The following is a 23676-nucleotide window of genomic DNA, read 5'->3' on the forward strand; positions in this document are numbered from 1 at the left end:
TTTATTAGTTTATCTCACACAGGCACATGGTCCACCGAGTCAGTCTGGGCCTCCACGTGTCTTAACGTTATTGAGCTAAATCTATAGCAGCTTTTGAGGACATTCCTTTGTTTTTACAGCACTGTTCACTATTGACCCCCCCCCCCCCCTCCCTCACCCCCTCCCACCCACGACCCCCCCCCCCCATGGAACCCACAGATCCAATAAATGCACTTAATGCTTCCTGCCCAGAACCAACACAGCAGACAAAGGAATCTCCTTCATGAGATGTCTGCAAACAGACCAGTACATGCTACACGTACATGCTACACCTACATGCTACACGTGCATGCTACACGTACATGCTACACGTTAGCATGAGCAGAGTATGTTTTCACAATGATGAACAGGTCCATTAAAGCGACGTGTGACTTCATCACAGCTGATGAGGGAATTGTTGAATCCAGGCGGTGTCGCCTTCAGCAGGGGATGGGGGTGGTGGTGTGGGGGGGGGGGGGGGGGGGGGGGGGGTGTTTTCTCCAGCCAGGAGGAGGTGTGTTCAGCCAGAGATGGCGTGTGGAACATGTCCCTCTAACCCCCCCATCAGCACACAGAGGCCTCCCCCGGCGTCTGGATTCCTGCCCGCTGTGTGTTGCTGCCACCTGGTGGAGACACAGCAGCCGGGTCCCCGATGGAGCTCCTCAGCAGCCGGAGGGCCCCACGAGGGCCCCGAAGGACGGAGGGGGAAGTAAAGAGTAAGAGCCAAATTTACTTAAAGAAAAGCCAATGGAGTTCGGCTCCATTGGAGTGCAGCTCTGCTGAAAGTGTCCCCAGTGAGTGTTATATATCACATTATATATGTACCAACTCAACTTGTGTTCATATTATGAAATATATTTTTTCTTCCATTCCAATTTATCTTAATAAAAGCTTTAGATAAGGTCACACAATACTGCTAACAAAAGGTAGAAAGTTAGTGGTTGGATCAAATGTTTAATAAGCTTATTAAATGTTTTTTTTATTTAAATTCTCATTAGTGATTTACAGTAAACGGTCACATGGCCTGGGATAAATAGTTGCAGGTCATGTGACCGTCCGCTGGACCAATGAGCAGACGTTAATAATTCAGACCTCTCACGTTTTAAAGTGGTAACGATTTTATTAATGTCAAAACGCTTCACATAGCACCTTTACACGACACAGACCCCCCCCACCTTTAGCTGTTCACCCTCCTGGGTGGACTCAAACTCAGAGGAGACGCTTTAGTGATCAAATGTCTTCCTTTTTATTTCAAAAAGGAAGAAAAGAAATGAATGCGAAGGAAGCAGTCGGAGGGTGGAAGCTGCAGCTCGTCCTGTTAGCATGTTAGCGGCACCGCGGCACCGTGTGTCCGGCTGTCAGAGTCCAGTGTGAGGACAGTATTTACAACTTAAAAAAGAAAGAAAATCAATCAACAAAAGAGATCGATAAGCATGTGTTATTAAAACTAGTGCTCAAAATTGGTGAGATGACATAAAACTATGTACATACCTGCATTTGTCAAAGCTGGTTTGCTTTTATATACACATCTTTTTTTCTTCACATTGTTAATAAGTCACATCACATCATATTAAATAGAGCAAACGCTTCCGCCCGCAGCAAAAAGAAAGGGAAAGAAACGAGTCGACTCGGACGACATGTAACCACGCGTGTATCACATCTCAACACAAAACATAATATTAATACTCATAGTAATGACAGTATTTCAACGATTAAAGTGGCAATCTCTTTTCAGCATCTCTTCGCCATGAAATAACTCCACAAGAAACATTCACATCTTTTCTTTAAACTCACATTTGGTTTTTTTCAGTGTCCATTCTGACGTCCATCGCTGCCAGAGGAGAACCACCAAATGAAGCCACAGAGTTCATCTCTGTGCGTTTGCGTCGACCTTTGACCCCCCCAACCACAAGACCGCAAACCACCGAGCCCGACGTCTTCTTTTCTTATCTTTGTCTCACACGTCAACTTCAGGACAAGGACGACAAAATGAAATGAATGGACTCCTATTAGAGTCAGTTGAAAGGACAACGCGATATTAATAACAATACTCCACGTGGAGGAAGATGAAGACGGTGACACTGACAACGACGTGTTGTTTGTGGGTCCGTCCGAACGCACATCTGCATTGAGTGGACGCTGGAAATAAAGTGCACCAGATTTCTAGCCATAATTTCCATATTTTAAAGTAAAAACAAAACACTTATGGATTAATCTCATTGTTGACGAGTTCAACAAGGGAAGAAATTAAATATTACATTCTTGTGACGTGACGGAAAACTTGTGAGGAAACCACACAGCCTGCAGGCCTGTGTGTGTGTGTGTGTGTGTGAGAGCATGTGTGTGTGTGTGTGTGTCCGTGTGCGTGCGACACACAGCCGGCCGTTCTGTTCTGAAGGGGAAAATTAAGTCACAACATGAAACTGCATTTGATGCTCTCTCAGTCCTCGGTACATTCCACCCGGCTCCACCCGGCTCCTCCTGGTCCTCCTCCTCTTCTGGGCTCCTCCGGGCTCCTCCAGGCTCCTATGGGCTCCTATGGGCTCCACCAGGCTCCTCCGGGCTCCTATGGGCTCCACCCGGCTCCTCTGGGCTCCTCTGGGCTCCTCTGGGCTCCTCTGGGCTCCTATGGGCTCCTATGGGCTCCTATGGGCTCCACCCGGCTCCTCTCCCCCCGTCGGACCGCTCACGTCTCAGGTGAGGAATCCTTCACATGTGTCCTTCTGTCTCTCCGACTGTCCAAAACTCAAATATACCCCAATTCCACAAAGTCTGGATTCAGCAGATGCAAAAAAAGAAAAATGTAATTTTCTGGTTGAACAATTAATCCCTAAATTTACTAATAAAGTGGTATTTAACTATTTATTTTGAGCTTTCCCTAATGAACTGATTTGTGTTATTTACCCGGTAACACACAACATGGTCTTCTTGGGTCTTCTTTTGTTTTCACAAAGTACAAAATATAACAAAAACCCGACAGAAAATGACAGATTGAAATATTGGATAACAGAACGAACCATATTTTATTTGCTTCTCGCTCTAAATTCTGCTTTGTGTTTCTGAATATTTGTGAAACTGGTTTTTAAAGACCTTTCTGTATTACTTCAAACAAACTGAGGTCTCTCAACTGCATTATTGTAAACAAAAGACTCGTATGATAATATGAATCGAAATACAACACACAGACACACAGACACACAAAAAAAAGTCAAAATGGAAACCAAAAAACCCCTCAAAAACGACAGGCCTACGTTTGTTCATCTGGTGTCGACGTTTAAGGCGGAGCCACTGCGCGTGTCAAAGGTAAAAGCCGGAGGCCGGCGGGTCGGGGAGGCGGGACAAAGTCTCGGGGACAGCAGGGGGCGCCGTGCCGCTCCTACTCGCTGGGTAAGCTCCGTTCAGCAGGCAGCCGTTCTCCACCTGCAGGAGGCCAGAGCAGCGTGAACGCACACAGGAAGTAGAGCGTAGACAGGAAGTAGAACATAGACAGGAAGTAGAGTGCACACAGGAAGTAGAGCGTAGACAGGAAGTAGAACGTAGACAGGAAGTAGAGCGTAGACAGGAAGTAGAACAGACAGGTAGTAGAACGTAGACAGGAAGTAGAGCATAGACAGGAAGTAGAGCGTAGACAGGAAGTAGAACATAGACAGGAAGTAGGGCGCAGACAGGAAGTAGAACAGACAGGTAGTAGAACGTAGACAGGAAGTAGAGCATAGACAGGAAGTAGAGCGTAGACAGGAAGTAGAACAGACAGGTAGTAGAACGTAGACAGGAAGTAGAGCATAGACAGGAAGTAGAGCGTAGACAGGAAGTAGAACATAGACAGGAAGTAGAGCAAGCAAACAGACGTATGTGAGGAAGAAGAGCCTCCTCTTCCTCACCCATGCAGACGGATGCAGCGGGTAATCATTCATCCGATCGGATTCAAGAACTTTTAAGAACAACAAAAACCAGACGCGAGCGTTCCAGCACCTCACCTTGTGGGGGCCGGGTTCGAGGGGGACCTCGGGCCGGCAGGGCTTGCCCACTCCCAGCATCTGCTCCAGGGTGGCGTTGGGGGCGGGGCACTGCGACAGGCTGCAGATGACCTGCGGCAAAGGAGCCGGGATCTGCTCCCGCTGCGGTCTGCGGTTGGTCCCGTGGAAGGGCGAGGCCGCCGACTCGGCCCCGCCCACCTGCTTCCCGAACCCACCGCCCCCGCTCGCGGCGTAACCCGCGCCTTTCGCGTCGGGCACGCTGTACTCCACGCCGTTCTCCGGACAGAATCCGTAGTCCTGCCACTGGGATTTCCCGTTGAGGCCGGCGGCGGCGGGCTTCGGGTCGGCGTGGCGCCGCAGCGCGTGGCGCCTCTGCTGCTGCTGGAGGCAGCGTTGGTGCGCTTGATGGAGCTCTCCCTCCTCCAGCTCCGAGGCCTTGCCGTTGAAAACAGTCGCTTTGAAGTGTTCCAGCTGCAACCCCGCGGCGCCGAGGCCGTCCGGGCCTTCCCACTGTCCGTTGGCCGCTGACCGATTCGCCCCCAGCAGCTCTCCGTTAACAGCGGTGCACGCCAAATGGCCGCCCTGCTGGTCCCAGGCGCGCGCCGCCTTCCCCGGCCGCACGTTGAGGTGCTGCTGCATCTGCTGGGAGAGCTGCAGGATGGGAGCGTGCGCCGCCAGCGGGAGCTTGTGGTGAGGAAACTGCATTTGCGCGCCGCCGCCAGGGGAGACGTCGCCTTCGGGTAGCGTCGCCGAGGCGTCGCAGAGGGGCCCCTGTCCCCGCTGCTCCGCGGCCTCCGCCTTCCCCTCTATGGAGTCGTAGATGTAGGAAAGGATCTCGTCGTTGGTCAGCAGGTCGTCCAAGGTGGGCACGCGCTCCGGGTCCATCTCCACCCGGATCATCCGCTCGTCCAGCAGCAGCAGCTCCAGGTCCTCCGCGCTCAGCCCCAGGCCCTCCAGAGCGCCGAACAGATCGCCGTTTGAACAACCCGCCTCTCCGGAATCCGCCACCTCGAGGCCCTCCAGGGACAGGCCGTCCAGAGTGGACAGCAGCGGGTCGAAGCTGCCGGCCGGCTCCACCAGGCCGGCGCCCGGCCCTCCGTTGCTGGGCTCGTCCCAGCCCCTGTGCGCCCCGGCGGGCTCAGAGTCTGGGAAGCCCATTTGCTCCCCGAAGAGGCTGTGGAACGACATTTTGGGCTCGGCGGCGGGCTGGCAAACGTACACCGACTCGTCCTGACTCATGAGCGCCCCGAGAAGAGAGCCGGGGTCCAGGCCGTCCCTCACCAGCCTCTCCGTCCGGCTCTTCTTTGACTTACTGCTGTTTTTCTCATGGCTCCCGTCTCTAAAGGCGGCGATGGGATGGTTGGACTGGTAGAGCAGGGCCTCCCCGGTAGCATAGGTGAAGGGTAGATGCATGGAGCGCTTACGCAAGTGCTCTCCCCCCTCCTCGTCCCTGCGAAGGCAGAAGACGGTATTACTGTCTATGTATTTGGGATCTTCCCCGTTTACACCGAACCCTGAAAAAATTCAGATCAAAAACACATTTGTGACCATCATTTCAAAGCTTTCGCATCACAGAGAGCACATACAGGAGGGGCCGCTGGGTGGCGATGATGTAATCGGGTTTGCCGTTTTTGTACACCAGCCTGGCGTTGGCCTGCACCCATTTCCAGAGGTTCTCCTTGGTGAGGAGCCGGAACACCGTCAGGCCGCTCTCTCCGGTTTTCATCACTGCGCAAACGGAGCAAGACACACTTATGAGGACTGAGCTGTGGGAGCGAATGTGTGGAGCCCGCCGGGAGCACGCGGCGCGTTCATGTGGCCATCGGCGGCTCCGGCGTGAATCGAGCCGACTCCTCAGCCACTAAAAGACCATTTGGATACAAAGTGTAGAGAAAAGGTTTGTTAACAACAACAACAACAACTATTTTAAGTTTTATGTTGAAGCTCGCTGATGTTTCACTCCGGCGGATCGGATGATGAATATCAACAAAAATGCTCATTCACTTCGACCACAGTCGACCCGACAGGTACCAGGAACATATCCAATAATGTACATCTACGGCTTCATATGACAAACCGACGGCTTTGGATCACTTAAATAATAAAGGCCCCTCCTCGTGTTCCAGCGTTCCCTGGACTAAACCCCACTGTTAACCTGACGTGTCCGCGCGTCGCCGTATGGATCATCTTTGGATTTGTGCGCCTGTATCCTCTCCCCCCCGGCAGCTCGGCTCAATCTGTGCCGTAATCCGGCGGGATTACTCCCCAAAGCCGTCTGACCTCCGTGACCACGTCGGAGAGGAACTCCTCAACTTCCATCAACAGGACTATTGTTTAGAAATAGTCACACCTTTGTGTCAGATGGGCACCCAGGGTCAATGGATTTGCATTGGATTGCATTTATAGAGAATCTGGAGGGGTTTTATTCATGCGGTAACTCAGGATGCGGCGGTTTACCGAAAGAACTGTGGAGAGAGTTCCGCGTTCTCCTCTCGCTCACCCGAAAAACCGCAAAAGCCACTTACTTCTGACGTGGTTCTCGGCGCAGTACAACATGTCCGCCGCGTGGATGAACTGGTATCCCGATCCTCGAACCCGCAGTTCAGCCTCCGTGTACCCGAGCACTATCTTCCCCCTGCACACCAAGAGGAGCATCGTTACCTCACACATCGTCTCACGTTGGCTCCAGGTTCTTCTCCTGCGGCGCCGCAGCGTCTCGTTTCGAGACGTGAGGGGATCCGAGCATTACTTTGCATCACAGGCCAAAGGCGTGAAGTCCAGCTTGTGTTTGGTCCTGAAGATCATGTTCTTGGTCCGGATCTCCAGGATGGACGGAGGCTGCAGGGGAGTCGCGATGGCGAAGAGGGCGAGCTGGGGCGGGGCCTTCCCCCCGTTTTCCTGCCGCTGCTTCTGCCCGTGGAGGAACTTCAGCCGGCCGTGGATGTTCAACGCCTGGAGAGCGGGAGGAGAACCGACTGAAACATCCTGATATCTGGGAGCCTGTGGCGCTTTAGGAAAAGCCTTCATCATATTGTCTGTATTTCTGTGAAGTCCATGAGCTTCCATGATTTCCAGTTGACGCGAACCTTTCATTTCATCAAGCTAAAATAACGTATTAACATATTAGCTTCTCTCAACCGTCCTCCCGGGTCTTTGGACATTGGACCCACCAGGAAGCCGGAGGAGTTGTCCAGGAGGCAGCGGAAGCGGCACACGAAGCTCCTCTCCAGGAAGGACGAGTTCTCCGGGGGAAGCTGCTCGGGGCTGTAGGTGACCACGGAGGAGCCGCTGTCCGCCTCCGGCTCTGCATTTGCAAACAGAGGACGGGCAGACGTGAGCTGCGCTGCCGTTATAACGTCACACGCGTCGAAGAATTAAGACACCAACATCACGTCCGCCTTTCCACAATCAACAAAAAATTATATTTGGATGAATTTCGCGTGGAAACGGCACCGAGTTTCACGTTACGGAGGCTAAATCTTAAAAAGGAGTTGTGCACGTGCAGCAGTGTTACTTCATGCTGCAAGGCCGTACATGTGGTTCCTGGTCTAAGAACCACGCAGACAAAAGCCACTTAAAACCCTTCTGCAGACCTGGGACCACTTCACCTCCTAAGCCACACCTGAAGATTACAGAGTCATGTGACCTGGGACCTGGGACCTGGTCTTATGGCTTAATGCCTGAAGATCTGTTTACTGAAACATCTGATATCCATCTGATATGTTGAGAGGGGCGCAGCACTTTGTACGCCTGGAGGTTGGTAATTTAGCTCTAATGCAACTAAGAATATAAAGCCAATACCTGCAACCCCCCCAGGCTTCATTTATAGAATATCAGCCAAAGAGCCATGGACCCACCAAGAGATGCAGAAGGTGCACAGTGAGACCCAAAGCGACTTCAGAGGGACTCACAGAACTAAAAAGAGACAAAACCAGCAACGAATACACAAAATGGCCTCAAAGAAACATCAAGTGACAATAAATAGAAACACAAAATGACTCCACGAGACAGAAAACACCACAAAGAGACAATAGTGACACATGATTCATTCCTCAGTCCCACCAGGGTGTCGCTGGGGGGGGGGGGGGGGGGGGTCATCACCTCGGGGGGAGTCCTGGGTGACGGCGGCCGGAGGAGGATTCAGAGCCCAGTGCAGGTTCCTCCTGAGCTCCTGCTGGTCCTCCGTGTGGACCAGCTCGTACACACTCTGGTGCATGACGTCGGTCTGAGGGGCCGCAACCAGAGGGACAGTCAGCTCGCGCCCAAATATGGCCGCTACATGCAGGACGAATATGCAAGGTCTGTTTCTACCAACGCATTCATGAATAAAGGTAAACTCTCCCCCGCTGGGTGTACTTCCTGGAAACACGGCACATTGTCCCGGTGAGCGCTGCCCCCCCCCCGTCCATCCTGCTGGCTGGTGCTAAAGGCTACGCCATAAATAGGTCGCGCCCTGTTGCTGGTGTGTGAGCCTCTGACTCCACATCATGCAGAGAGCGGAGCGACGGGTCAAACAGGACCCCCGAGCCGCTCCCCGCAGACGCTGCACGCGAGGCCTGCAGCCCGGACGGCTCGCTCTGTCTGAGAACACCCGGTTCAGCAGCCGAGAACCTCACGAGGAGGAGCTAACGAACGCACGCCGTGGTTTAAGGGGCGATATTGCACTAATACCAATGATAAGCTGCTACTTCATCAAGTCAGACGGATGAGAAACGAAAAAGAGGAATACCTGGTGGAAGCCCAAGTAGTCCTGGATGGTGTGAGACGAGTAGAAGATGGTCCCACTGGCTGTGAGGACCATGACGAAACCGTTGAGCGCCTGAGGGCCGAACCCAGGAGGGAGACGGTTAGCAAACGCGTTCATTGAAGAAAATGGAAAACACTTTGTTAGGAGCTCTGATCAAACAAAATATCATCAATGAGGAGTTTAGTTTGTCATCAAGTCATCAATCGGCATTCATCACGGTTTCTGGACTGCAGTTTGCAGAAGGACCAAATACAAACATAAACAACTACAAATTACACGGTTCAATGAAGACACGTGCAGCGTGTGAGGACAAACGAAACGTCGCCTCTTTAACCTTTTAATTATTCAATTTGTGTAAAAGGAAACAAGGACATCATAGAAAGTTCCTCCATTGGTTAGAGCAGCTTTGTGATGTCAGAGCGTAAAATAAAGGCTCGGATCTCATGAGAAAACACAGTAGGAAAGGAAGGAAGGACGTGAAAGGAGGAGACCAGGAAGGAAAAGGAGGGAGCATGTTAAGTGAAATGGAGCACACTGATTGTTTCGCCTCAGAAGGGAACAGCTGGTGCAACGTTTCCACCTCGCTGAACGAGCCATGGCCTCCCTCTGTTTACACACACACACGCACACGCACACGCACACGCGCACCGTCTCTCTCCTCAATCAGCCCACGCCGTGCCGAGGCCACTGATGCAGGAGATGTTATCCTTCTGATTCGGCACGCGCAAACATCCGAGTGTCACCAGGGCTGGGCGCGTCACGTGAGCGGTCGCTGAGCTAAGCCCCGCCTCCTCGGGACGCCCCTTCTTCGGTTGCTTTCGTCGCCCTGATAGTTTGAAGCGTCTCGTGCAGTTTCCCCGGCATGGTGGTTCAAATTTAGTCAAAGTGGAAGCTGCTGCTGCTGCTGCGACGTGCAAAGCCGCCAGCGGTGAGGCTGCGTCTTCTAATACCAGATATTCCAGATGTGCACTCATTAACCTCCCAGCTGCAAATGAGGGGAGTCAGCTGAGTGCATGAGCACAAGAGGAGCCATGGGGCAGATGCAAAGTAAATTCATAGAAATAAAGGTGTTACGACAGCTGTCATCAAAAATGACAAATTCGTTTTGTTTTCGAAAATGAAGAAATTAATTCGTTAAAACTTCCTTTCTTCATTTTCTGGGTCTGAATGACTGACGTGTTCACGCATCTTGTCTATAATTCACCGTCGTCGGTTGAGGAGAGCAGAGGAACCCACGCACACCTCAGAAATAAACCTCGTACTCCTCCGCCGGCCGATGGGGAGGAAGAGGAGGAGTGTTAGAAAACACACAGCATCATGTCGCCCCATTTCAGACATCCAACCAGACGTGAGGAACTGCAGACTCGTTTCTGAGATTAAGGACTCATTGAGGGAAGTAAGGAGACATCGGTGTAGAGCAACAAAGACAGCTAGCTAGTTAGCTAAGCTAAGCTAACCAGCTGCTGTATTAATCCATCAAGCTCTGAAACATCCCAACAATTCATTTAAAAATGTCTACGGCACACCTGAAGAGAACCACACCTGAAGAGAACCACACCTGAAGAGAACCACACCTGAAGGGAATCACACCTGAAGAGAATCACACCTGAAGGGAATCACACCTGAAGAGAATCACACCTGAAGAGAATCACACCTGAAGACAACCACACCTGAAGAGAATCACACCTGAAGAGAACCACACCTGAAGGGAACCACACCTGAAGAGAATCACACCTGAAGGGAACCACACCTGAAGGGAACCACACCTGAAGGGAATCACACCTGAAGAGAACCACACCTGAAGAGAACCACACCTGAAGGGAATCACACCTGAAGGGAATCACACCTGAAGGGAATCACACCTGAAGGGAATCACACCTGAAGGGAATCACACCTGAAGAGAACCACACCTGAAGAGAATCACACCTGAAGACAACCACACCTGAAGAGAATCACACCTGAAGAGAACCACACCTGAAGAGAACCACACCTGAAGAGAACCACACCTGAAGGGAATCACACCTGAAGAGAACCACACCTGAAGGGAATCACACCTGAAGGGAATCACACCTGAAGGGAATCACACCTGAAGGGAATCACACCTGAAGGGAAGCACACCTGAAGAGAAGCACACCTGAAGAGAAGCACACCTGAAGAGAAGCACACCTGAAGAGAATCACACCTGAAGGGAACCACACCTGAAGAGAATCACACCTGAAGAGAATCACAACTGGCACGTGCACAGGTGCTAAAGCACCTGCCCTTTTGCCCTGGATGAGAAAAGTGCCCCCTCTGCTGGAGCACAACTTTTTCTTCATTCATCAACATTTAAGAATAAAAATGACTCTCTCTGTCATCAATTCCCCCCAAATATGTTTTGATATCTGACGGCACATTTATTAGTTTTATTCATGTAGTTATTGTGAGAATTCCGCCCCAACAAGCCCCGCCCCTCCCTCTTAATTCAATTATTGAAATGAAAGGTCTTACGTTGAGCTACATGCCAGTCTGGTGAGGGATATATTGTGTTATATTATTAGTGTATGCTGCTTATGCTTCAACTCAATGTCAGAAAACATTAAAGAAAAAGTGTGTTTGTCAGCTTTAAAGGGATTATTGTCACCTCACCTCTCTCAACGTGCCACGCCATAGTTGGCTGCTGTACCTCAGGCTCATCATTGGAAATGAGAATTCTGAGGGCTGATATTCTGAGGGTTCTCAATAGATTTGACCTGGTCAAATAAAGGTCAAATAAAAGAATAAAATGATTGCTTAAGTACAATATGGCCTTGTTTTGTCTGTTTTTGCCCGTTATTCAATTTGAGTTAGTTTGTTAAGTTGATTTCAAGTTGAAAACATCCCAATGTATTTATTTAATCATTATTATTTTTAATTTCATGAATCATTTTGGCAATGGGCGTCCTTTTGGTTTGAGCACCTGCCCCCCAAAATGTCTGTGCACGTGTCTTCATGAATCCACATTCAGGCTCATTGAGCGACGAGTTCCCTTCAGATTAGTAGCGGCAGACGTATCGGGAGGTAAGCTGCCCTGAGCCCATGAGCCTCGGTCATCGGCCTAAATAGATTTGAACTCATCAGGATGAAAAGGCACAACAAACCAAAATGAAGAGAGAACAGGAGACCCGGACGCACGAGTCTAAAAGGCATCGGCGCGTTGGGGAAATGAAGATAGTGAACCTGAGAATCTGCTAAATAGGAAGGAAGGAAGAAGGAAACAGAGCCGTGGCGTTCGTACCTGCAGCAGCAGCTCGCCTTCGGGGATCTTGGCCGCCGCCGCTGATGCTTCGCCCTCGTCATCGCTCACAGCAGCTGGAGTCGCTCCGGTCAGGGTGACTGCGGAGGGGGGAAGAGGGGGGAGGGGGATGAGGAAGAGAGAGGCAGACAGCTTTTTTACTCCTGTGATGGTGTTTGCAAAGCACTGCTGTGGCTGTCAGATCGCCTCACGCTCGGTGGGCAGAAGACGCCCCCCCCCCGACCGCGGCCCCTCTAACATTCATCACGAGCAATCGCAAAGTCTCCTTTAAATCCAAACCTCTTACTCCGTCCAACGCCATGATCTCCATGTCGTCCGTGACACGGAGCAGAAGAACAAATCCGTGGTGGTTGTTCTGGTCTCCTGAGAAGCTCAGAGCTTCACTTTATCACACAAAGGGAAAGTAAGAAAGCTTTGCTTAATAATCAATGCATCGTTTTCAGGAGTAATGTTCATGCAAAGGTCATTCTTTGTATAAAACATGACATCAGTTGTGTTCTCTCTGCGTTCTGCTGACCCAGTTTGCAGCGAAGCGACGGCTTAACGACTCATTTCAGCTTTATTGGGGTCAGAAGAGAATGTTGATTTTTCATGTCATCATTGTTTTAAACATCAGCGAGGAAAAAGCCCAAAATAATCGGAACACGGAGTAAAAAAGAAAGCGAAATCAAACTATGGACGGAACATTTGAGATCTCCGTGTGAGAGAAACGTCGCTTTTACCCACAAAGTGAAGCGGGAACAAAAGCTCTGCGAGCGAGGCGACGGTTCCTTTAGGCGACACTAAAGCTGCACTTTGATGCACCAATAGCTCAGCTACCCCCCGTCCCCCGTCCCCCCGCCCCGTCCCTCGCCTGGTGGCGCCCAGCTGTTCTCAACGGGATTCTCCTTCTTCCCAGCGTGACATCGTGGCGCTTTTCCTTCAGCCTTCTTTTGCGATTTGAACCGAAATGCGAAAATATGACATCGATGTCGAAAAAGCACAAAGATTGTGTTAGTCCTCCACGTGCACGGGGGGGGGGGGGGGGGGGACCTTCAGAGGTAGAGGCGCATTTCCACCCCGAGTGGCCAGAACCTGTATTACAACAAACACATTGTTTATTCTCCTCTCCTGGTCCTCCACCTTCCTTAAACCACAAACTCAGCATCGCTGCCTCAGAACACCGTGGTCCATCTCAACAAGGTACATTGAGTGAATGAAGACGTTATTCCCACTCGTTGGTTCTCATTAACGCTTATGAGACGCTCATTGGATCGGACCTCTTCCCAGTTTTCGGGGCCGTTCGCTGACAATAGGATCACGGCGTGAGTGTCTGGTCGCGGCGGCGGCGTGAGGCGATGAGCTGTGATGTCATGAGAAAAGAGGCCACATTAATCTCCGACCTCTCCAGGCAGCCGTGCCCGCGACCCACGGTGACCTCCGACCCCCGAGGCCGATGTGTCACATGATCGGGTGACTGGGTTCTGGGTCAGATCTTTTGTTGTCTGTCAGTAGGGAGGTTGGGGGGGTTAACGAGGAGTCCATCTGAGGGGCGGGGAGGTGTCGGGGGAGCATGCGGCCTTCGGCGGGGCTCGTACCTTCACACGAGGAACGGCTTTGGGTGGACCGATGTCGTCCCCACACACCTTGGGTCCACTCTTTAGGGAGGGGGGGGGGGAGGGACAAAGGACAACTGGGGCTGCGACTCATTGGCAAAATGCTTTTAGTTGCCATTCATGTATCATTGATATAATAACGTCGTATAATAACGAGGAAACAGAGACCGTTGAGAGACCCCCATCACCCCCCATATCCCCCCATCTCCCCCCCATCAGCATCACTTTGGTAGTTTACGCATCAGTGACCCTGAAAATCAGACCCTTCAGCTTTGCCTGGTTTTATTTACCCCAGAGGGGGGGGAGACACCGTTTGAGAAGATCTCATCTCCTCCGTCCAATCATTAAACTTCTCAGTGGAGACACGCATGAACAGACGCACGGAGGGAAAGTCCAGACAAAATGTTGTGAGACACTGACAACAAGAATCTGAGCTGGGGGGGGGTCGAGGTCCTGCACTTTACACGGGACGAAAGAGAAACCCTCCAGGAAGGAATTGACTTTCCTTTTAGATTCCACGTGTTTTCTTTGGGTGACAGTAAATGACGTCCTGTGACCCGGCGCCCGGCTTGGCTCCGGTCCCGCCCCCCACCGCCGCCCTCACCACGGGGCCTCCGGCTCAGACCCCCTGGGGTTTTATCTCACAGGGGGCTCTCACCCTGCTAGCAGCTAAGACCCCAAACAAACATCCAGCCCACTGCAAATATTTACTAAATGTTTGGCCATTTTCAATTTGTCCCATAATGCTATTTACAAGCGGATTAGTGGGGATGTTCCGAGCTTCTCAATCCTCCGCCCGTCCTTACAAGCCACGCTGGCCCCTTTCCAGACAGGTCGCCATGTGCCCTCGATGACAACACACACACACACACACACACATCGCTGCCAAGAAGAGACTGGACGAAGCTTTTTGGACCAATCACAGGGCAGATTTGGGCGGCAGAGTTACTTAACGGCAAAAGGCTGCTGTTGGCACAGCGAGGGACACTTTCTCCTCTGCGTCTCTCTGCACCGGCTTATTTTTAGACCCATGTAGTTGTGCAGACTCCGCGACGCTCCGGCGTTCATCAGTATTTACGCGGAATATTCTCCTTTATGGAGCAGATTGAAAGGATCCATGCGCGTTCTGTCCTGTCGGGGACGTTTGTTTACACCGCAGGTCTCTGGTCACGTGTCACACATGTATGTATGTGCCCCCCCCCCCACCTGCTCTCTGACGAGCAGAAAGCCCAGGTAACTTGTGATGGGCCACGTTGAGTCATTTATTGTGGTTTTAAGATCAGCTCCTTATCATTGCGTCATCGTGGAAGCAGATGAAATGCTGCAGCACGTTGGCGGACGCGGCACAGCGGGTCTCAGAGAACAGTGAGAACGAACGGGACGCAACAACGGCGACGTCACAAAGCGACGCCACGTTACAGAGTGGAGCGCTCGGCCGCGTGGCGTGTGTTAATTATTCCCGTGTGTGGATGGCAGGGGAGTAAATATAGAACGTTTCACTTCCGTAACCCCCCCCCCAAAACACTCCTGTAAATGAACACGCGATGCAAACACACCGCCCCCACGTCGTCCACTAACACGCTAACATACACACGGATGCACACACACACACATGAACACGGGGCCACTAATGCAGGCGGGGAAAGCACACAGCCGGTGCTGCGTTTGCATCTCCTGAGGTTCCTCAGTCACATGGTTGCATGTTTGCTTATGGTGGGTGAACACAGATAGATGGGAGGAGGAGGAGGAGGCGGAGTAACAGGATTTGGGGCGGGGTCACTACTGATTACCAGGTTTCCCCCTTTGGTGGCCTGCATTCCTCGCCGCGGCGTACCGTGATCCGCGGGGCTGTGGGGGATGGGGGGTTAAGCCCTGTAGGGGCAGGACGGAGGGAAGGATGGGCAGAGGGAGGAGGGGGGGGCGTCGTGAAGGGATGACCCGCTGATGATCATGTGACCCAGATAGCTCGGCCTTTCATTTGTGTGCACATGACCTCCAGGAGGGGGCGGGGGGCTTTTACGAATAACATAATGGCGGCTCTCGTTCGGACCACAGCAGAGATGGAGGTACGGTGACAAGTCACAGGACCCTCGCAAGCCGTGTGAGCCGTGTCATTGGTTCCCTTCATCGCCGCGGCAACACGTTCTGCAGACGAAACACCTCGGCCGGTCCGCACGGATTCGGCTGCTCTAATTGTTTTGCCAACAAAATGCCGTTAGTGTATGTTCCACTGGGTCAATGTGCAGCTGCGCTCTGCCAGGAGCAGCCGGGCCATTCGCATAATTCATCTTCTGTATTCATGTCGTGATCCAGCGGGAGTTGCGTGAGGCCCGTGATGTGCACGGCCATGTTTGCCAACTCTATCAGTGGAAGGCATCTGAGCCGGAGCTTTTACAGCAGATATGAGGGGCGGCCTTTTGGGAACCCGTGAAAAAATAATATCCCAAAAGAAAGTGGAGGAGATAAAGAGTGTGTCCCTGTCGACAGGAGGGACACTATGCATGTGGAGCTGTACCAAAATGCAAACACATACATGCAAATACTAGTGCGGCTTTCAGGTGAGACCACACAGGTGAATTTTAACATTTGGATTAATATGCAAATGAGGTATTTCCAGAACTGAAATCAGACTTTTAGATGAAGCAAGGTCCAAAATTATTGTTTCATGTTGTTGACGTTGAATGTTTTTGCAGAGGGATTTTTATCTCCTTGTATCGCACCATAAACCAGCAAAAGCTGTCAACATCCTTAAAAAAAGAGCATTTTTCCCCCATATTTATTAATAAAGGAGTCTGTGAAGGAGGTGTCATACCAGGATCCTGGGGGGACTGGAATAAGTTGATGCAAGAGCTCCTGAAGGAGACTTCTGGATCATTTTAAATCATCAAGTTTAGTCACATGACTGACAGAAAGAAGAGTGTCAAATACTTAAAGAGTAGATGTCAATATAAAACTTCACCAAACATAAAAGGTTCAACCTCCAAATGAACGACATCTACAACTATATGTTTGGTTTTCAAGTGATGGATATTTAGAGAATCCAATGAAATATCAACTCGCCTCACGGCTACTTGTGAACTGGATAAAGAGCGGCGAGCGTGTAACGCTAAGAAGCATATCAGTGATTAGCCCCGACACGCTAACGCCGCCGGAATCACCGCGCCCCGCCTTCCATTGCAGAACAGCGCCGACGAGGCGGGAAGCTCTCGGCCAAAGTTCTGATCTCGCAGGATGCTGACGGATGCAGGTTCGGAGGAACGGGCGACGTGGCAGACCTGCAGACGCCACCGGCGATAACCGCCAGGCTGACGCCGGTGACGCTTCGGGGGCCCCCGTGCTCGTCTCGGAGCGTCGGTGTTTGCTGAGGCCTCTTCTAGGCCTCTAAGGGCCGCCGAGCAGCAGGCCGACGGCGGCTGACTTAAGCTCCTGCTCAATGTGAGAGCTCAGAGCGTGTTGATTACTTAGAGGCTGTCCAGGAAGTAGGCTGATGCGGTTAGACAACGGGCTCGTCTGTAAGCTGCACTTCGACCTGTCGTCGCTGGAATCAATCATTTACAGCTACGGGGCGACTGTGACCGTAAGTCATCGGATGGCTGCGGTGAAACAGAACTATAACCGATAGCTCGAAATACGGTGAAAATGGAAAGCACGCTCGTTGTTTCTCGGGGGACTCGAAGGCCGTCTCTGTCCGTCTCAGCGAGCCGCCGCCTTAAACAAACATCGCTCTCAATTATTCAAACTTCGGCGGTTCCTCTCAATTATTCATCCTCCAGGAGCATCCGACGGCCGCATTGCAGCATTCCCCGTCAAGGATCTCCGCCTAAAATAACAAGGCCGTGGCTCTGCGCCGCCGAGGAGACCGCCGGCGCGCAACCCTCCCTCCCTGCGCCTAGCGTACGCCGCTAATGGACGCCGTGCAGGGCTCCGTCTCCTGACCCTGGAATCAGCGATGCCCCCCACACACACACACGAGCCCCTTGATGAAATATTAAGGGCCCCTTCTCCGGGAATAAATCATCTCAACGAGGCGGCGGCCGGTCGCTCCTCTCTGGTTTGACGAGATGAGCCGCGAGACGTGGGCCCAACAAATGCGGCGCGGTCGTTGTGACATTCCCGTAATGGCGGGAAGGACCGGAGCAACGGACGAGGCCATTCACGGGCAGAAGCTCCCTCGCCGTTCGCTCGAGGCACGCGACGAATAGATGCTGCACGCTCTCAGTATTTGTGCTAAGCTAGCTCATTCATTTCACGTTGATCTTCTCTGGGTTTCAAAAACTGTCCCGATAATTGGAAACATCTTTGTGTGATTGGCCTTATGCAAAGATCCAAACCGATCTGCCGTGATGGATGACATGAAGGGACACATGCGCGCAGGGCAGGAGAGGTCCAGAAAAGTCACCTGAGAAGAAGTTCTTGGCCCGCAGGAAGCTGACACTCAGGCGGAGGATGGACAGTTTGTCCAGGCTGGCGGTGACCTCCTCGGGAAACGGCAGCAGGCTGGCCAGCCGCTCCAGCTCCCCGTTCAGCCGGTCCCGGTGCCGCTTGGACGGGTTGGACTTGGCCCCGTCGGCCGGCGCATGCTTCACCCTGGAGAGACGAGGTCACGGTAAACACCAGACAAGAGGAAAACGATCCAGAACGGGGCTCTTCTTCTTTCTTCAAAAGTTGTTTCCCGAGCACTCAATTACACCTTGACGTTCTAAAACAGTCCTGTAGTTTAGGCAACAAAACAATTTAGTTCAGTTTAAACGTCATGGCTGAAAATAAGTAAATGACTGTAGGCAAAAAAAAATGCTGACTCATTTCTGGGTTTGACCATCATTCCCAGTTATTTCCCAGTTCGATCAGAGTTCCCGGGCAGTGATTGGCTGTTTGAGATTGTGCTCCGCCCTGATTGGCTGCTTGAGAGACTACTTGGCCCTGATTGGCTGTTTAAGTGACTGCTCGGCACCGATTAACTGCCTTGATTGGCTGTCTGTTCGCTGGTGCACTTTATTTTTTATTTCTAAATATTTTTAACTTTAAATTTTATTTCTTTATTTTCACTAAACTAAAACGTATTCCTCGTGCACTGTTGTCTTGTCGTCCGTTGTCGTACTGTCTGCTGTTACGCACCAACCGCCAAGTCAAATTCCTTGTACGTCTGATATTATGGCAATAAATGTTTCCTCATTCCTGAGCGACTGCTCGGCTCTGATTGGCTGTTTGAGAGACTGCTCGGCTCTGATTGGTTGTTTTTCTTCGGGCACTGTGGAAAGTTGCAAAAAAAGCAGCAATACAAGGAGGCAGATGGAGCAGACTCTCAGATTCTACGGCTCTCGTACTAATGCCAAAATATTCATAGAGTTTGAGCTGATATCACAAAGAAAACGAAAACTGGAGAATCTCCTGCTGAAACTCAACAACAAACGTTTGATCATTCGAAGTCGAAGTGTTTTAGGATGGATATGTGGACCATATAGAACGTGTAATTAAACTACTAACCCTAAAATATTCCAACCATCTGTTGGAATTGTATGTTTAAAAACAACCCATGCAACAAAAACGTAATAGTGAAACATTTAGACCGGTGGTTTAAAATATTAATAACAGTCAGGAGCCTCGCTGTCAATTATAGTTCCAGGCGGGTGTTGCAGCAGCACAAATACTGGAATAAAAAATAATAAGCGTTCCATGAGTTCCACTGTGAAAGTTACAATGGTTCGGTTAATAGCAGTCTAACATAAAATATATTATTATTAAGGGATGATACATAAGAGAATAAGGGCCAAATCACAATTTTGACCTCGTAAAAGACAAATTGTTCAAACATTGTTTTGTTTCTCTTTTGTTGGTGTTAAGATGTAAGATATTTATTGTCATGTTTACAGTTTAATATAATTATTCTGTAGAATGAGATTCTTATTTTGTTTTGTCTTCCTTCAACATAGCAAAATAAATGTGTACACACAATAAAGAGCAAAATAGATGCATATGCCTTATGCAGGGCTACAGTGAACCACGCACTTTATTGCTTTAATTGCTTAATGTTTACAAATGTAAGGAAGCATTTAAGTGGTAAAAGTTTAACAAGCTAGAATTAATTGTTGTTTTTTCCTCTCTTTTTTACAACGGCTACACACATGGAGATCTGCTCATGCTGCTTTATTATGCGTTTATACAGAATACAAAATATCTTGTGATACTTTCCCAGCTCGGCCTGCGCGCTGACATGTAGTTTTATGGTTATCAGTAAATCATGTCCTCTAAATGCTTATTAACTGATCGATTCGTGGATTTCAAAGTCTGTCTCACATCGGCTTTACTTGTTGTCACGTTTTTTTTTAATGGATTTTATGGAAGAATTAATTTAACCGTGATTTGAAAACTCAAAAAAAAAAAAATGAACAGCAATGATTCTTCCTGTCGGCAAAACGGTGAACAATGAGGAATAAATCCTCAAGGGTCCAAACCGTTATGGGTTAGCGTGTACCCTTAGTGCGTGTGCGTGTCTGTGCGTGCGTGTGCGCGTTAAAGGCCTCGCCGTGAACCACAACACCTCCACTGGCCCCCGTCTGAAGACCTGAGCCACCAGTCGGACCGGAGCTCCGCGTAAAGCCTTTAACCCTCTTCCATAACGCACAGAGGCGCATTGTGGGCATTTTGCAACTCTGTGCAACTCTTTTGTTTTTCCGTCGTGGGTTTCTGACTAATATCCCGAGACGCGTTTCGGCCGCGGGGTTTGAACGCGGACGAACGAATGAACGCTTCATTAGACGAGCGAAGAGTCGCGCATCTTTAACGTGGGGGATCGTCGCTGCTGAACACGTGATCAAATGTTTTGGGATGAATAATAATAAAATAAGTTTGTGGTGTAAAGAATTAAAACACGAGCATACTTGGTTTTTTTTCATCTTTCCATTTATAACATATTAAGTGGAACAAATACACGTTATTACTGATACTGATTACTGATACATTAAAATAACCTCTCTAATCCCCTGAAGGACATTTTGACAGAAAATGGCGCAACAACCCGCTCGCGGGTCGCGGTGGATCAGAGGCGGTTTGACCAAAGACTCATTTAATAATAACGCTGTATTATTAAAGCTCTTTTAGTTCATTAGCAGGGGTATATATTTTTTAATAGCTCTATTAATAAATACACATGTGAAAGCGAAGCGTGAGGTTTCAATCAGGCCGCGGTTGCAGGCCTGCAATGATCTGCAGGCATTAAAGGAACATTTTACACCGCAAAGAAAATATACACTTTATTTCCCTGCAGGACATCGAGAGACATCCCGTAAGGACACGTGGACACGTCTCCCGTAGCAGGAGCGGATTTCACATTTATTTAGGAGCAAAATAAATCTGCAGTATTTTCTAAATGGAATAAAGAAGCGCGGCTCGCGGCGGGTTTGCGCATTTATGGATTCAACGTCCGCTTTCCGCCCAATTTGTACCATTTAATACCCGCTGTTTTACTGCATTTAACCGACATGTGAAGTCAGAACGGAATAAAGGGACTCACGCTCTCTGGACGGGTTTTCTCCGCTTGCGTCCCGCATACATGACGGCTCTGCTTATATAAGCCTGCGATGGATCCCAGAAACGCGCGCAGCCGCTTTCTGCGCTACATGGAATATTCTGCGCTAATCCCCCAGATCGACACCGCAACGCATTCTTCCTTTCAGAAAGAAACGTCAAAAAAGCCAAACGCGGTGACTTGGACAGAAAAGGACTTGGTTTTTTTTTTTTTCACGGGCCGCTGCACTTTGGAGTTAAATCAAAATGTGCAGCGAAAAAAAACACGAGTTTGAGCAGCATGCGACCCGCTTAAAAAATCAAATCAAAAATGAGTAAAGCGTTGTTGTCCCATCGGGCTCGCGGGAGGATGAAGTTGTCCCAGAAAGACGCTGTTGGGTTTCCCTCCTCATGGAGACAAAGACGGAGTCACAGTGGAGGAAGCGCAGATTAGAATCCTCAAATAGACGCATAGAACGCGTTAGTATTTACATTTTATAATCTACACCAGTGCTGCACTACAATTAGCGCCGGGCATGAGCTGCAAAGGAGGGGCGGCGGGGGGGTTAGCGTGCGCGCGCATTCCACTGGCGGGCACGCCCAACACGGATTTGCAACGGTTTGGCGCTGGAGAGGGACGGGGGCATGGAGGGTGACGCGCGGGCACGAGGGAGAGTCTCCTGGAAACACGTGCCGGGCGCGAGCACGCCGGCGCGTCCTCGAGCAGGTCCCAGCGTCCAATCAGCGCGGGGAACGAGGGAGCTGGAGGTTTGTGTTGAGCAGAATGTGGGACGGGGGTCAGACTTCTTCAATAATGTAGCCGAGTTCGTTGCAACGTTGGGAGAAGTCTCTGCGTAGCAACGAAAGAGAACCTGAAAAATATATTATACACATACAAATATATGATAAAGACACTGTGATTTCTACGCAGCGGTTAAGGTTCAGTCACGCTGAGCATTGTGCTTCATGCTTCACTGGAACAACTGGAACGAAACGAGAGATGAACCCATGACATCAGAGAGGTGGAGGAGTGACGTGGAGGAGTGACGTAGAGGTGGAGGCGTGAAGTGGAGATGGAGGCGTGACGTAGAGGTGGAGGAGTGGCGTGGAGGTGGAGGAGTGAAGTGGAGGTGGAGGAGTGACTGGAGGAGTTACGTAGAGGTGGAGGAGTGACGTACAGGTGGAAGAGTGATGTAAAGGTGGAGGAGTGACATGGAGGTGGAGGGGTGGCGTGGAGGAGTGACGTATATGTTGAGGAGTGATGTGGAGGGGTGGCGTGGGGGTGGAGGTGTGACGTGGAGGTGGAGGAGTGACATGGAGGAGTGGAGGTGGAGGGGTGGCGTGGAGGATTGACGTGGAGGAGTGACATATAGGTGGAGGAGTGGCGTGGAGGAGTGATGTGGAGGTGTGGCATGGGGGTGGAGGAGTGACGTGAAGGTGGAGGAGTGACGTGGAGGTGGAGGAGTGACGTGAAGGTGGAGGAGTGACGTGGAGGTGGAGGAGTGACGTGGAGGTGGAGGAGTGACGTGAAGGTGGAGGAGTGACGTGGAGGTGGAGGAGTGACGTGAAGGTGGAGGAGTGACGTGGAGGTGGAGGAGTGACGTGAAGGTGGAGGAGTGACGTGGAGGTGGAGGGGTGGCGTGGAGGGGTGGCATGGAGGAGTGGCGTGGAGGAGTGATGTGGAGGTGGAGGAGTGGCATGGGGTGGAGGAGTGACGTGAAGGTGGAGGAGTGACGTGGAGGTGGAGGAGTGACGTGAAGGTGGAGGAGTGACGTGGAGGTGGAGGAGTGACGTGGAGGTGGAGGAGTGACGTAGAGGTGGAGGAGTGGCGTAGAGGTGGAGGAGTGACGTAGAGACCTGTGTGGAAAACCATCACGGTCGTCCCAATGAGACGTGGAATGCAGCCACATAACGAAGCCATGGACAGCTGGTTCAAAGGTCACAGCTGGTTCAAAGGTCACATGTCATTTAAAATACGGCTACGAGCTGTAACAAAGACACCAGGAAAGGAGGCGAGCAAAGGAGGCGAGGATGTACAGGGAGATAATAAAGGCCCTCTAGTGTTTTTGTAAACTGGTTCAGCCTCCTGTCAATCAAACATGAACACAAACGCACACCTGAGAGCAACGTGCTAATTTATAACGACAAAGGCTGTTTTTTTCTTCCTTTAAAACCCAATTCTGAACACAAAACGAGGACGAGTGTCGTACCTACAAGTAGAAATGAAGTAGAAGTTGTTTAAGGGCATATTTAAGAGGAAGAGAAGACACTGAAACAGCATTCAAACCTAATTGAGGGGAAATTACTTTTATATGGAAAATTAAAGAAGGGTTTACAGAATAAATGAAATGTGAATAATTGAGATCATTTGCTTCGGGGTCTCACGACCTTTTACCGCCTCAGGCTGAGCAAACAGCTGCCGAGCTTTAACACGATTGGGTTTTGACAGCGGACGAGACAGATACGTGGAGTTTGTCCTGCTACTGTACATGGAAACCTTGAGAGGAGGTCCGACGAGGGGAGCCGTGCACTGGGACGTCCACGTCGTACGCAGGAGACGAA

General features: G+C 50.6%; 1 protein-coding gene across 5 annotated transcripts; it reads right to left on the bottom strand.

Moving 5' to 3' along the window:
* Positions 1-1118: 1118 nt before the first annotated feature.
* On the bottom strand, positions 1119-21702 carry LOC120833601 (aryl hydrocarbon receptor). Of its 5 annotated transcripts, none has more exons than XM_078090619.1 (12): positions 21122-21702; positions 18011-18198; positions 11999-12096; positions 8725-8814; positions 8097-8220; positions 7166-7299; positions 6745-6947; positions 6521-6630; positions 5582-5723; positions 4194-5445; positions 3996-4106; positions 1119-3438 (listed from the first exon to the last, which is right to left on the bottom strand). In XM_078090619.1, exons 1-12 carry the CDS (start codon positions 21160-21162, stop codon positions 3316-3318), a joined length of 2616 nt encoding a protein of 871 aa, XP_077946745.1. In that variant the 5' UTR covers positions 21163-21702; the 3' UTR covers positions 1119-3315. The 5 variants fall into 5 exon arrangements, with proteins under 5 accessions (XP_077946745.1, XP_077946744.1, XP_040056793.2 ...); XM_078090618.1 differs by having other exon boundaries at positions 1119-2790; positions 3270-3438; positions 3996-5445; XM_040200859.2 differs by lacking the exon at positions 3996-4106.
* Between the last annotated feature and the right edge of the window lie 1974 nt (positions 21703-23676).

Source organism: Gasterosteus aculeatus, chromosome 16, assembly GCF_964276395.1.
Source record: "Gasterosteus aculeatus chromosome 16, fGasAcu3.hap1.1, whole genome shotgun sequence".
NCBI lineage: Eukaryota > Metazoa > Chordata > Actinopteri > Perciformes > Gasterosteidae > Gasterosteus > Gasterosteus aculeatus.

Excerpts from the sequence above, each read along its gene's own strand:
- LOC120833601 (XM_078090618.1), bottom strand. The coding sequence starts at position 21,162 with ATGTATGCGGGACGCAAGCGGAGAAAACCCGTCCAGAGAGC. Across the intron at positions 8,221-8,724 it reads ACTACTTGGGCTTCCACCAG|ACCGACGTCATGCACCAGAG; the intron begins GTATTCCTCTTT and ends GCGGCCCCTCAG. Across the intron at positions 3,439-3,995 it reads TCGAACCCGGCCCCCACAAG|GTGGAGAACGGCTGCCTGCT; the intron begins GTGAGGTGCTGG and ends GGCCTCCTGCAG.